This window comes from Alexandromys fortis, unplaced genomic scaffold, assembly GCF_014885135.2.
Source record: "Alexandromys fortis isolate MF-2015 unplaced genomic scaffold, M_Fortis_MF-2015_v1.1 scaffold_86, whole genome shotgun sequence".
Lineage (NCBI taxonomy): Eukaryota > Metazoa > Chordata > Mammalia > Rodentia > Cricetidae > Alexandromys > Alexandromys fortis.
This window is the reverse complement of record NW_026067965.1, coordinates 5,232,857-5,248,361: the sequence shown is the minus strand read 5'-3', so window position 1 is coordinate 5,248,361 and position 15,505 is coordinate 5,232,857. Positions and strand designations below refer to the sequence as shown.

Sequence of the window (15,505 nt, the reverse complement as noted above, 5' to 3'; positions counted from 1 at the left end):
TTCATAAATTTGACCTTTTTTAGAGCCCAAGTTATTTCAAAGTGGAGTGAAATCGAATCAGTCCTCAACCCAGCATTTCTGGTTCATAAGGTCTTAAGAGAGTGTCTGTGTTGCTGAAGATGGAATTCAGGGCCCCACACAGGCAAGTGTTCCAACACCAAACCATGTCACCAGGCCCTGGTGCACTCCAAGCAAACCCTCCACCACTGAGCCCCACCTCCAGCTCCACAGTGATGCATTCTGAACAGGTGCCCTACCGCTGAGCAGTGTTCCCAGCTCTGAGAATTTGCTTGACTTCTCAGGTGATAAGGATGTTGGTAATGCCTCTGGAAGCCATGCCCCACAACACCAGCCCCCTGTCACAAGCCTGCCAGGCCCTGAAATGTAAGAACAAATCCTCCACTGGCTGGCTCATCCGCTGTTTCATTCATTCATCACTGTGGTCCTCCACTTACCAGACCTTGGTCAAGTCCTCTTAGGAACTGTAGCCAGCAGAACACTAAATATGAACTAGCAGGATATGATTAGCTGTTTGCAGGGAATGGGGTGGCTTCTGTGAAGTCCATTTTCAATAACTGTTGCCTGGCTGGATTTTTGTTTCCTGTTCTGTGTAATTGTGGGGAAGATCTGGCTTGGGGGATAATGGAGGAAACGGGGCTTTAGCATAGGCTCTGGAGCATGAAAAGAGAGATGCGCCAGATTAATCAACAGTATCCATTTATTTTATATTTCTCAGAAGGCTCCCATTTATTAAAAAATATTTTTCCAGCAGCCAAATATTTTGGCCAAGTGTCTGAACCCTGTAATCTCAAAATCAGTCTATGATTTTGAGCATAAATCATCAAGTCCTTTGCTGGAACCAGGCCGCATGCATACATGCAGGCAGCGTGTGAGCTCCAGATTAGGAAGACATGTTGCCTGCTCTCTACCCTTAGCAGGAATTCACACATTTATTCAGGGTGCGCGGGGGACAAACAAGCAAACAAAACAATACTAGGAATTGTTCTTCTTCTGTTTCCTACCAGAAGGGAGGACAAGGATAGAATCAGCAGGATCAGGCCTGGGCAATAGATAGATGTATATGCTTCCTACAGCCCCAGACAGTAACTCTCCAAGAACTCATCACAATTGTGTGTGTGTGTTTATGTGTGTGTGTGTGAGAGAGAGAGAGAGAGAGAGAGAGAGAGAGAGAGAGAGAGAGAGAGAGAGAGANTGCCCAACACGGGGACTGGGGTAATTCTGCGCACTTGGCATTTTTACACTAACAAAGTAGATTTTAGGTACCTTTTAAAAGCATTTTTTATATTAAACAATTGTGTGTGTGTGTTTATGTGTGTGTGTGTGAGAGAGAGAGAGAGAGAGAGAGAGAGAGAGAGAGAGAGAGAGAGAGAGAGAGAATACATGTGCATGTGTATATGATTTGTCTATGCGCACAGCCTTGTGTGTGTATGTGGAAGCTAGGTAGCTCACCGATCAGGATCAGTCTATCATGTCCCTGGCCCCCTGGTGCTAGGGTTACAGCCATGCACAGAGTTCTAGGGATTCAAGCACAGGCCCTTGTGCTTGTAGAGCAAGAGCTGTTACCTGCAGAGCAATTTCTCCAGTCCCTCGCCAAAACATTAAAAAAAAAAAAAAACAAGATCTATTTTTATCAGGCTTATGTATGGGTACCTAGGTGGTCATGGAGGCTGTGAAAGGCCATCAGGTCCTGCCCAGGTGGCTTTGAGACATGTGATATGAGTGCTGGGCACTGGCCAGGTCCTCTGAGAGACCGGAACAACAAGTCATCTCCAGAGACCCCCCATCACAACTTTTGAGGGAGAAGCAAGTTAAGCAGTTTGTCTGAGGTCACAGCTTACACGCAGCACTTGAACTCTGGTGTCGCTGGTCCACAGTCACAACCCTAACCTACCCTGGGACTACGTACTAGGATTTCCTACCTGGACCAAGAATGGCTACTGGTCTGGAACTCCTGAATTCTTATCATCTCTGCACCCCTGAAACCAGAACAATTGCCAACAGTAATGAAGTGTTTTCCATGTTCAAGTGCACTGCCAAGCACTTGGTGGACAGAACGAACTTCATTTGCTCGTCAGTGCAACCTAGGGAAGTTGATCGTTTGCATCCACAGGCAAAGAAGTGAAGACATGGAGCAGTTGCCACTTTTCACAAAACCCAGAGAGCTGTCCATGTGCTAAGCCCTGGCCTAGCATCCTGGGCTACCTATCTGGAAGAATCTCAGATGGAGCTCGTACCTAAATCTGTCCAGCTTCGGAGATCTGGCTCTTAACTGCAGCACTTGGCTGCTCGGGAGTAAGAGAGATGACATACATCTGATTGTGATAAATAAGACGCCTTTACGCTCTCAGGCCAACAAAGAAGAGTGGGATGCACAGACTGCCTTTGCAGCCAGCACCGGGCGGGTGCAAGGTTGAGCAGAGGGGGTTGTAGGTTATCCCTGCCTGCTCCTCCGAATAATTTACTCCTCTGAACATTGATATCTTGTCGCTTGACATGTCTGGCCCATTGTTTCTACCACTCCCTTTCATAGTCCATCAGTTCCTTTAACACAAAGGTTCATAAAACAAACAAACTTCCCCACAGTGTGGCCCATCCTGAAACACGGACAAGTCTGAGGAAGGGTCTCAGGTGTGCGGCTTTCTTTTTGCAGCTTCTCGGGGAGGGGGGGTTCCATCCCCACTCCTTCTCTCCTCCTGGGCTGAGTTGGCAACAATTGCTAACGGTAACTGATTGCAAAGGAGGGATTGTCAAAGTCACCCGAGGAAGTGAAAATCCATCTCTCCAGAGCTCACCCCAGAGCCTCTGATTCAAGAGAACTAAAGGAGCTTGAGAATTTGAATTTTAACTCATTCCCAGATGATACTGACTCTGCTTATCTGGGAACCTTGAAAACCAAGCCCGAGGTGCATCGGCAGCCAACTATGGTGTATCTACCTGTAAGTACAGAGGCCATGTCTACAGGGCTGGAGGATACTGAGATATTGTTTTCTCCTGGAAGAAGAGAGGGCAAAAGGAAGGCTACACCCCCAACATCACCGGTTGCCCCTTGCTGCCTTGTAACATTTAGAATAATCCCTGGGGGAAGGAGCTCAGAGTGGCTTGCCTCCCTTTGTAATATTCCAGAGCTCTCTCCATGTCCCAAGAGCTTCCCTTTGGAAACAGAAACGTTGCTACACTCAGTCCGTCATGGAGAAAGGTTGCAGATGAGTAATAGGGGTCAAACTAGCTCTTTATGTCAACAACTTTATGGGCCGTGAGAGCAAATTATCTCCATATTCAAATGCCACTGATGCCACATTGCAGGCCAGGACTCTTCTTCTAACCAGAGGAGAGCCCACTGTGGTCCATGATGGGAAACATCTTGAGGCTTTTGTGAGCACACCTGGGTGGTGTTGGGAAGGTCAGGGCCTAGGTACTGCTAGGGTCTCAACTATCCGCACATTCTCAACCTTTTCTGAGAAATGGCTCCATCATTCCCTAGATCTCAGTGACAAACATTTAGGACAACACACAGCCCCACGTCTCCAGTGTCACTTGTGGGGCCCCAGCTCTCCTTTCCTTACATTGAGACAAATAAGCTTCCCAGGCCACTGTCCTGTAGTTATTTGTAACTATGAATTTGCGTTCCTCCAGACAGATGCTGCATGGTACTAGATTTTGCTGCCTCCCCATTTTGAAAGTGTGTGATATCAGCCCCTATACTACCCTTTGTCCCTTTAGAAACTTCAGTTTCTGAGAACTGAAGATCAGGAAGTCACCTAGCCTGACCCCGCATACATTGCAAAAGTCAGCGAAGAAACACAGCCACATGGGCAGAAATGTTACCAGCTGTATAACCCACCAAGAAATGTTACAACCAGCCACTGCCTTTAAGCTCTTCTTCTCTTGCTCTCCAACTTCAGGAAAGAGTTTGGACAGGCTGAAACGGGCAGAATCGTCACCCCAAGTTCAGAGATCTTCCATTACTACAACTCTTAGCTCTAGCCAGTGTGACATTTGCACCATCAGCGTCTGATAGCATCATCTACTTCCCCACCAAGTTACCATAGAACAAGAGCAGAAAAGAGCCAAGGCCTGGAGGCCAGTTCCAAGGCAAGCCTTACTGCTGAATAGCTTGGCTGAGGTTTGAGACAGCAGTCTGTTAAATGTGAGGTTGACTTGGACCAACTCTGAAGTGCACTGCAGTGGAGAGTCACTGAGTTATTATCATATACCAGGCTTACATCTTAACTCATTCAAAAATCATGAAACTCCCAGCAGAGCAATGTGCTCACACTTGTGTCTGTTTCACAGATGAGGAAGTGGAAGCTTCGTAGAAGTGCACTGGAGAGTCCAGTATACCACGCTCGGGTAAGTAAAATACCGGGTCAGGATTCTGTACCACATCATCCATCTCTAATGTATCCCTGATTTACCAACTATAATACAGGACATCTTTATATGAACAGCAGGGTTTTTTGAAGGGAATCCTGGAGGTTGCTGCGGTAGCCATGGAAGACTATCCTGGCTAGTACAAAGTACAGATGCTGGCCGTCCCTGTCCCAATGTGAGATCAATTATGTAGGTGACTGTGATTATCAGTGCTATCTCTTCTTTCATACTACACACCCCCCAGCTCCCAGAAGAAATGTGCACAGGCCTCACCTGGAAAGGGCTCCTTCAGGAAGTGGCCATTGATGGTCTGGTTGGCTGTGCCCAGGGCATTCTTAGCAATGAGGGTGTAGTTGCCATTGTTGTAGTGGGTGGGCTTGTTGAAGAGCAGGCAGCCCTCGGAGACCTCACCCTCCTGGTAGTAGTCCATGTGAATGATCTTGGACTCCCTCAGAGGCTGCCCATTGTACAGCCAGTGCAGTGTGGGGGTTGGGTTGCCACGCACCACAAACTCAATGCAATGCTCCAGGCGTACCTCGGGCTCCACCAGGCTCACCACGCGGGGAGGGTCTGTGGGGAAAAGCAAGCTGATCTCGAGGACATGGAGTCTCCTACGGACCGAAGAGACCTTCTAGGAAGCAGGATGGGGATCCCACTTCTCACCCTTCCCTGAGACGGTTGGGTGAAGCAGAGCTCCCACCACCAGCCAATAGAAGGGAAGAACCACGTGTCTTTAGCTGAGCTCCTGGCATCTATCTTAGCGGAGCTTCCCTTCTGAGACCTTTCAGGGATGCCAAAAATAGAATGGACCAACTTAAGAGATTCTGGAAAATGGAACTGAATTGCAGAGGTATACCATCCACTGAGGGACAAGGAACTTCTTTCTTGTGTTTTGTTTTTGTTTTTGTTTTTGTTTTTCCCAAGAGCTTATTTTTCAGTTTTGCCTTAGGACGGCCTTTCTGCCCTTGTTGAAAGGCCAGAGTCGGAGCCTCTAGATCAGCTCTAGCCATGGACCTGCCCCTTTCCCAGCCTCCTCCTGCTACCTCTCTGGCGTCCATGATGGCATACACTTACAGTAGACAGTGAGAGCAACGCTGGCATTGCTCATGCCCACCACGTTCTCCGCAATGCACGTCAGGGTGAAGCCGTTGTCCTCGCTCGTCACATTCACCAGGGTCAAGTTGATAGCGTGTACATTAGTCCAGTTCAGATTGGTCTGAAAATCCCAATCAGAAGATAGTCGCCAAACCATTTATACAAAGATGGCTTCCTTTCCTAACCCCTAATACCTCCGGAAACCAAGGAAAAGGCGAATGAAGTCTAGCTAGTGAAATCACACAGACCATGCTCTGGATCTTTGTAATTCAGTTGATCCTCGTATGAACACTGGGTGGTAATGGCAAAGTTGGGTCTTTTTTGCAAAAGAAGAAACCAAACCACAGAGAGTTGAGCACCGCAGCAGCAATCGAAATGACAAGAAATCATGCCATTTAGATACAATCTGAGTCTGCATGGTTCTTCCCAGAGGGACAGGATCCCAGTTTCCCCCTCTTCTTTATAACCAAGGGATACTCGGTCCCTAACTCCTAGAGTGACTGGTCAGACGATACCTACCTGGTGGGTGTTGATGGACTGCAGCCCAGTGACTATCCAGTCCACATCAGGCAAGGGGGAACCAGAGCCATTGCAAGTGATCACAGCATTGTCTCCTTCTCGGACGGTCAGGTTGACGTGGCTCACGCTGATCTCAGGGAGATCTGGGAGGACAGGGAGGAGAGGGAGGTAAGAAGCCAGAAAATAGTACACAGAGCTCTGCCTCTGGGCACTTCTGGTCTTTCCCTGTGGCAACTCTAGTACAACTTGCTTGAACTCATGTGATGGTTGTAACGTTGTGGCGGCTACTACCAATTTGATAAGCTCAAAGATCATCTAGAGATGCTGCTGAGCATGCCTGAGGGAATATCTAGGTTAGGTTAACTGAGGTGGGAAGACGCCATACTATGGGCTGTGGCCTGAACTGAATAAAAAGGCGGAAGTGAGCTGTGCGCCACAGTTCATCTCTCTCTCTGCTTCCCTACTACGGTCACAAAGTGGCCAACTGCCTCAAATTCCCCTCACACAGCCATGACTTCCTCATCATGGTGGGCTGTACCCTCAAACTGTGGGCCAAAATAAACTCCTCCCTTTTTAAATTGCTTTCGCTGGATCGACATGAAAAGTAAGGACTGTAAGCTGATTCACAGCCCCTCCTCTGCAGACCTCAGAACTGAGACACACACAGTGGGATGCTCCCACATCACGGGTGTGAGCGGCACACCTGTTCACAGAATGCCGTTCTAGCAACCAAGCCTACAACTTCAATGTTTGGGGTACTAAGCCTCAGCAGCTGGTGTGTGACAGGTTCCCACGGGCGCTAGAGATTCCATCCTCTAGCGTCTGGCTGGGCATAGAAGCTGATCCTCTAGAAAACAGCCTGGAAGCTCCTGGTACAAGAATGCCAGCGGCTGCACACTAAGACATGCTCCTTCATGTTTGATTAAATCTTATCTGCTGCGAATGGCGCACGACTCCTTTCGGCATTCCTACCCCAAGACTAGCTTTCCCATGGCTAGCTCAAGATAGGGTGATCAAGAAGGGGAAAGGTCAGTCCAATCTGCACCCACTGCTGAGGACAAGACTGGAGATGGCTGGGAAGGAGACCCTGACAGGCCCAGCCCCTTCTCTGGGGAGTGCGGATGCTGGCCAGATGAGGCAGGGCTGCGGCTCACTCACCGCACTGACTGATGTTCATGCGGAAGAGGGGGAGTTGGGAGCCATCAGCACTGATGCAGTAAAGACTCTGGCTGTCCAGCCGGGCCTCCCCCTGCTCCTGCCACAGCTGCATCCAGCGGATGTCGCAGCTGCAGTTGAAGAAGTTCTGCTCCAGTCTCCTGTGGGTAAGAAGAGAGGGGAAGGAATCCCTGAACGGTGGATGACCCAGCTCCCTCCCAAGGCTGAGGCCAGCGGGCCCTGGCTGCTCCTCCATGAAATGAGCCAGACTCGGATAGACAATACCATGTTTCCTCTCATCCATTGGTCATAGACTTCATTTAGATGCATAAAACCATGAGAGAGACAGACAGAGACAAGACAGAGAGAGACTTGAAAGTAGAAGGGAACTGGAGGGAGGGAAAGAAGGAAGGAGGGAGGAAAGGGAGGGGAAGGAAGAAAAGAGAAGGGAAGGGAGGGGAAGAGAAGGGAAAGAGAGAATGGAAGAAGGGGAGGGAGGGAAGGAAGGGAGAGGGAGAAGGAGGGGAGTAAGAAACTAGCTGGGGAAACAGGAGAAAGAGAAGGGCATCTGGGAATAAATATGGCCACTCACATGTTACACTTGAAATAAATTATCTTAATGGAACCCATCACTATGTACAACGAATATATACCAATAAAATAATTTAAAAAGTAATAAAGGAAGGGGCTGGGGAGGTAGCTTAGCTAATAAAGTGCTTGACATTCAAGCATGAGGATGGAAGTTGTGGACCCAGCACCTATAAAAACCCTGTAAGTGCCAGGAGGGCACGGTGGCCAAACTGCAATTCCAGCCCTCGAGAGGCAGAGACACCGGATTCCAGGAACAAACTCACTAGTCAGCAGAGCTGGCAGTGGTGAGCTTCAGATTCAACCAAGGAAACCAGGCAACAGCAGCCTTTGTACGCCACATGCGGGTGCCCACACTTCCTCACACACGCTAATGCCCACATACATATACATACTCATGACACCCTCTCTCTCTCATACACACACACACGTGCACACACACACATGCACACACACAAATAAAATAAAAATAGTAACAGTAAAGGAAAATAGATTAAGTAAGGTCGCAAAAGATGCAATAAAAAACAACAAATAATGAATACATAGCATTAAGTCCATTCACTTAGTTTCAAAAGTAATAATTTTACAGAGAATACAATTTTTACCCCATGTAAATCACTGGACACAGAGACCCTTTTACATGTGTTACCCTGAGATGCTCATCCTCTTAAAGCCTCCCCATGGCTTTCCATTTTGTTGCAATTAAAAGCCCTTTGAAACCTGGGTTTCTCTGTCACCTTCCTGATGTCATCTGCTCCTCATGATCAGCAAAGCCATACTCTACCTATACTTCTCCATCATCCTAGAATGTCACCTCCGCCTCATCCCTACCCCTATCCAGCCAGGCCAACTCCTGTCCAACACCTGTCCCTATTCAGCCACGCTGATCTTCATACATACAAGCTCACTGATGTGACCAGTTTGGACCTGCTTCAGGGCTTCTGCCCTTGCTGTCTTATCTGCCAGGCAAGCTCTTTCCCAACATATCTGCAAGACTGGTTCCCCTCACTTCATTAAGAAACTGTAGGGCATTCCCTGACCACCATTATATCAAAGCTACCACAGCCCTGTCCTAATAATGTCCAGCCCCTCGCCAGCTGCATTTACCTGTCTACGATTTATTACTATTTCATAACACTTTAAATATTCATATTAGTTTGTTTCTCTGTCTTCCCAGATAAAAAAAATTAAGCTCCACTGAGGCCGGAGATATAACCCATTTTGTGCACCGCTGCAATCACGGTACCTAAGATGGATCCCCAGACACATTTCCACTGGGGGAGTAGGTAGTTAGCGATTTCCAAGACATATCCCAAGCCCATCTTGGGACCAGCTTTATCCCTTCATGAATTCAATGATTCCTTAATGAGCACCTGTTCTGTATCTGGCCGTGGTTGAATGCTGTTAATAGAGAGATGAATAAGACAGACCTTGTCCTCTGGGAGCATTCAGCCCAGGGAAGAAGAATGGCTGATGGGGAAAGAGTCAAGTCCCAAGCCCTTGTTCTCCGCAGAGTCTCCTTGCACCTTAGAACAAGGCAGGTGCCTCCTCTACTGGGTTATTAGGAGAGTGATGGACAGTGCTAATCAATCCCCCAAACTCTCAAAAGCGCGCAGGCTGAATCTGAATGCCGGGGCCATTAGGGGAACATGATTCTCTCTCTGGGCTACTAAGGGGATCGATCCGTTGGCACCTGGAGGAAAGGCACTTGGGTCACTGAATATTTTTTAAGCACGGGGTATTTTTGACAACTGGCAAATTCTAAAATAGCTAAGCATGCGTCAGCACTTGTCAGCTCACAGGAAAAGGGTGGCGGGCGGAGGGGGCAGAGAGAGGAACTCAGTTCCTGGTGACGAGGACAGCACAGGTTGTATGTACAGCCACTCAGCTTATCATCCTCTTAGCCTGTGAGCATCCATGACTTCTCACTCTTCAGGGTCTTTTGAAAAAGGAAAGGGAAAAGGCCCAGCCGTTGCCGGGAATCTGCCTCTCACAGAAGTCTTAAGAGGCAGACAGTACCGTCCCCACACAAACAAGAAGGTCCATCTAATAATGTGGACTGAAGGGTGGAATGGCCAATCCTCTCTGTCAACTTGATGGCGGGATTTATAAACACCACGGAGATACTGGATGTAGAGGAGCAGAAACGAGAAGGGGACACCTGCCCTGAATGAGGTGGACTGAGAGAATGCGAACTGAGTTAAAATGGGAACGCAGGCTGAGCTCCGTCACTTGTCTCCTTTTCTAACTGTGGGCACAATGTGACCGGCCATCTTGTGCTCCTATCACGGTAATGCCCCACCGTGATGGAATTTACCATCAAACCACCATGAGCCCATATAAACTCCTCTTTAAGGTGTTCTGGTCAGTTATTAGACCACATCAATGGGAAAAACAACTAACAGGAGGAGTTAGGATATACACTCCACGCTCTAGCCGTCACAAAACCTTCTGTATACTTCCCATCGTCTCTTCCCTGGGCCAATGCTGCAGAGCCCAAGGGCCCACGCACAGGACTCCCCTGACTTCCAGGGCTCTTGCCAAGAAGACTAAGAGGAGAGGTAGAGGGACGCAATCAAGAAAAGCAAAGGTCAGCAGAGCACAGAGGTCATGTTCAGGAAGCACCTGAGGTGGAAATAGAAGTCAGTGGTAGAGGAGCTTTACCAGCCCGTTGGGGAGTTTGGAGTTTGTCCACAGAGAGGTGAAGAAACCACTAGGCCACCAGTTAAATGATGTTTTATAAGCACAGAGTCGCCATGTACAGCTGTGTAGTTTGTGCATTTCTCGAAGAATCCAGACAACGCTAGATTCAGACCCAGTGCTCTGGAGTGGGGCCCTGAGGGACTATCTTCTCTAACTCACGAACATGGGTATCAGCTAGGCTGGCTGGTAAGGCCTGTATTCCTGAACTTCTGTTCTCCTGACAGAACACATTTAAACTTTTCCTGTGTGTCTCCAATAGCGTTTGGGCATGTTGGTTTTATCTCTCATTACTTAACAATTTTAGAAATTGAAACAGCCATTTTGACAGGTGAGATGAAATCTCAATGTTGTTTTAATTTTTATTTCCCTGATTGCTAAGGATGAAAAACAACTTTTGAGATATTTATTAGCCATTATTTTCTTCTGTTGAAAATCTGTTCAGATTCACAGCCCATTTTTAATTGGGTTATTTATCTTCTTGACTGTGTTGTTTTTAAATTGTGTTCTTTGTATATGGTAGATACAAATCCTCTGACAGATATATAGACAGATATGTAGCTCGCAAAGATTATCTCCCACTCTATGGGTTCCTTCTTTGCTTGATTGATTCTTTGTCTACACAGAAGGCTTGGAAGGGGTGTTATGAGAGCCTATTGTTAACTGTTGGCCTTAATTCCAAGACTAACTAATGGAGTCCAAAAAAATAAAAGGAAGAGAGAAATAAAGAGAGAGAGAGGAAAGGAAAGAAGGAAGGAAGGAAGGAAGGAAGGAAGGAAGGAAGGAAGGAAGGAAGGAAGGAAGGAAGGAAACCTATATCTTGTAGGGTTCTGCCTAATTTTTTTCTAGCAACTTTAACATTTCAGGTTTCAAATCTCATGTCTCTGATCCTCTTGGAGATGATATTTCTGTATTTCTTCAGGGCAGTAGATATGGGTATAAATTCATTTCATTGCAGGTGGACTGGATGTTTTCCCAGTACTATTTGTTAAAGATGCTGTCTTTTTGCCAATGTATGTTTTGGGGCTCTTTGTCAAATATCATATGGATATAGCTATGATTATTCATATTTGAGTCACCTATTTTCCTTTATTAATCTATATGTGTGTTTTAATTGCAGCACCATGTTGTTTTTATTACTATAGCTCTATAATGTACCTTGTAATTTGCAATAGCCACCCCTTCAGTATTGTTCTTGTTCAGAATAGCTTTGGCTATGCAGGACCTTCTCTGAGTTCATGTAAATTTTAGAGCTTTTTTTCTATTCTTGTGAAGAATGCTATTGGTATTGACTTGGGATTGCAGAGAGACTGTACACTGCTTTTGGTAAGAGGCTTATTTTCATAATAATAACTTTACTGAGCCATGATCACCAGGTACTTTTCCATTTTCTAGTATCTTTCTCATTTCTTTGGAAACTGGAAGCTTTCATTGAAGAGTTATTTCACCTCCTTGGTTGGGTTAAGTTCAAGACATTTTGCTGTCTGAGAATATTGCAAATTTGAATGCATTATGACCTTTTTCTCAGCATATATATTGTTGGTATATAGAAAGGCTACTGATTTTTATAAGTTGATTTTTCATATTGTCCCTTTGCTGAAATTATTTTTGTTAGAAATTGAAGTTTCCTGGTGGAATTTTGGGGATCTATTATATAGATCATATCATCTGCAAATAGGGATCATTCTTCTTTTCCTATTTGTATCCCTTTAATTTCTTCCCTTTGCCTTATTACTCCAGCTAGTGCTCTGAGTACTCTATTGGACGGGAATATGGAGAGAGGGCAGTCCTCTTATTCTTGATTTAGATGGGACTGTCTGTGTTTTTCTTCACTTAGGAAAATGCTAACTGTGCACTTTTCATGTATACCGTTTATTGTGCTGAGGAACATTCTTTCCAGATCTACTCTCTCTAGGACTTTTGTCATGAAAACACATTAAATTTTGTCAAAGGCTTTTTCTGCATCTATTGACATGACCATGTGATTTTTTTGGGGGAATCTCACTGTGGTGAGAAAGTCAGAATGGCTAAAATCAACGAAACAATTGCCAATAAATACTAATGGGCATAGGGAAAAGGGAATTCTCATTCACTGTTGGTGGGATGAAAGCTGGTAACACTGCTTCAAAAAAATCAGTATAGAGAATCATCAGAAAGCTAAAAAATAATTCACCCTATGACCCAACTATACTGTCCTTGGCTTATGCCCAAAGGATTTGACATCCTATTCCTCAGATACTTGCTCAGTCATGTTCAAAGCTGCTCTATTAACAATAGCTAAAAAATGGAAATAGCCTAAATGTCTTTCAAATGAGAGATGGATAATGAAAATATGATATACAAACACAATCATGATAGTATTCAGCAGCAAAGATAAATGAAAATAGCAAGCAAACTGATAAATCCACAAAAGAATAATATTGAAGGAAGTGACCTAGATCCAGAAAGACAAAGGCCACATGGTCTTCCTCGTCTGTACTTCCTAGCATCAACTCTTCAGATATGAGGATACAACATGGAGTAACTATAGAAATCAGGAAAGCACAAAAAGACAGGGAGCAGGAGGGGAAGAGTTTAAGCAGGAGGAACAGCATAGAGGGGATATGAAAAGGGACCAGGAAAAATGGAGAGGAAGCTGTAGTTGCAAATCTGTAGCAGAGTCAATACCAGAGGAGAAGGACGGGAGGGACAATGAGCACTCAAGCAAGGAATCATGTCATTTTACATCTACCTAAAATAATTTATGTATATGAAGTATGTCACCTGTGCTGACAATACTGCCTACAAAAGCTACAGAGTGTGGCAAAAACCCTAGTAACAGGCATGAGAAATTCCATTAGAATTGTTGGTCAGGGAATCCCAAAATAATATAGACTCTTACTGTTGCCCTTGGTAACTTGGTTGAAGTTAAGCCCCTTCTGTGCCAGAAGCAGAGGAGAAAGCACAAGTAGACAGGAAAGGATGGAAGGAGCCCAGCGGGAACAAAAGTCAGGGCAGGGAAGGGAGAGACCAAGGTCCTGGAGAAGGAAAGGGAAGGGTCAGTCAGGAAGCCTTGGAAGACCCGGACGCGGAGCTATGTCAGATGCCTATGTAGCTGGGAGATGAGACAGGGGAGAGAAAACTGTAAAAGAGGAATAGATGAGAGTGTAGTGTGGGTGTGTGAACACGGGTCAGCTGGGGAAGGACGTCTTGTGCAATCACGAGGATCTCTGTCTGGGCCCTAGGTCCCTGTGAAAAGGTCAGGCACAGTGGTGAGCACTCAGCATACTAGCACTGGGGTGGCTAAACCAGAACCTTTGGAGCTTAGGTAGGGACTAATGAGTCCCAGACAAATGAGAGACCCGAGCCCACAAATCAAGGTGAATTACCCGACCTCTGGGCTCCACAATCATATTCAATTCATGTGTGCTTGCATCCACACGCATGCGCACACGAAGGGAATGAAGTGCAAGAGCATTTGTACTATTCTTGTCATAGCGTCCTACACAGATGACTTTGTTTGGCCTTCACAAGGACACAGGGTAGGGAAGGCAGGAACATCTGATGACATCCTTAGGAAAGCAGATAATCAAGACCAGGGTTGATTCTATGTAAAAGAGGGAAGCCTCGAAATGGAATGGTCTATGCTGCCCCCCTTGCAGAGACCTGCGGAGAGGCCTGGTAACCCCGCAGAATGGCACTGAGAATCCAGATGTTTCCAGATGTGCAAACTGAAGCCGGTCAGCCTGGGTTTCCCCAGCTGCTCGCTTGACAAGATGCAGCCATTCATTATTAAATGGATATAGAACTACAAATTATTTGCCTGCGTTGAAAAGGCTAGACTAGTGGGGAGCTTTCGCAGTGTCGCCTCAAGCCACATAGAGCATAACACAGTCCATCCTCTTGTTGGATTCCTTGTGTGGGCATAAACTAGCATCTCAGAGGCCCAAAAGGCAGATCATGCCAAAGTGTCCCGAGGCTAGCAGCAGAGACAGCTGAGCTGTCTGGGATGTGTTACAGATGTTGTCAGATGCTGGCTCAGTAACAGCTCATATCCTTCCATGCTTTCGGTCCCAGGCTTTGCTTATACAGTCTGTTCCAGCAGAAGGGATGTACCTGAAGAGCTAGTGTCTTACTGTTCACCAGGGTCTGCTAGGAACTGCATAGCAACCAGGCAGGTGGGGGGGGGGAGGAGGTCCTCCTCCTCCTCTTAAAAAGACACACCTAACAAAATGCTTTGAAGTTCCAAAGTTCCAAACAGTAGCATCCTGCATGTCCCATGGATCCAATCCACAATCACCTTTATGTCCAGACAAAAATATGTTGGCCAAACACAGAGACACAAAAGTCCCAGTTCTGAGCTGGACATTGTAGTTCTCTTGTGCAATCAGTGCTCAACAAGAAGAGTCTCAACCATAGCTGCAGGGGCAGACTAGCCACGCTTAGAGTCCTGCTCTGTTCCCCATCAATAATGCAAGAGGCTCCATGAATAATACAGCAGCAACTGCTTCAGGGCACAGTTTACTGCTGCCCAGTCCTGGCCTCAAGATGGCCCAAGGCCTAATCGCAGGGCCCTGGGGAGTTCCCACAGATTAACTCAGCCCTGTTCAGATACAGCCTCCCCCCTCCCAAAAAAAGCCACCACTTTGCAGGATCAGCCAAAGTCATGACTCTGTTCAGAAAACATTGACTGCCCTCCAGTCATCATTCAGGGGTTCTCCTTCTCCCCTCTGTACCCTCAGCACTGCCAGGTACAATCCTGGGGTCCAGGCTGGGCAAAAGAGGGAAAAGATTCATGTGAGCAGAGGCAAGGCCACTGCTACCAGACGAAGGGCACAGACTATGCCTCCTCACGATAATAGACTGTGCTAATATTCCATAAATAAAAGATGTAAGTTGAGATAACTCAGTTATCCTGAGCAATGAATGGGTTGAACTGTGCCTTCCAAAGAACTATGTCCAAGTCCCAACCCCAGGACTCGTGAATCTGACCTTCTCTGTTGACAGAATCCAGGTAAGATAAGGGGTTGAGATCATTCTTATCTGGGGTGGGCCCTGAACCCACCCACAAGAACTG

General features: G+C 46.5%; 1 protein-coding gene across 3 annotated transcripts in view; it reads right to left on the bottom strand.

Annotated features, from left to right (window-relative positions):
• Ntrk3 (neurotrophic receptor tyrosine kinase 3) overlaps positions 1-15,505 on the bottom strand; it is a 367,393-nt gene that overhangs the window by 252,371 nt on the left and 99,517 nt on the right. For all 3 annotated transcript variants that reach the window (XM_050154042.1, XM_050154043.1, XM_050154045.1), the window contains 4 exons: positions 7,165-7,322; positions 6,007-6,149; positions 5,467-5,608; positions 4,666-4,962 (listed from right to left, as the gene is read on the bottom strand). In XM_050154042.1, coding sequence (XP_050009999.1) covers positions 4,666-4,962; positions 5,467-5,608; positions 6,007-6,149; positions 7,165-7,322 — 740 coding nt within the window. The remainder of the gene's footprint in view (positions 1-4,665; positions 4,963-5,466; positions 5,609-6,006; positions 6,150-7,164; positions 7,323-15,505) is intronic.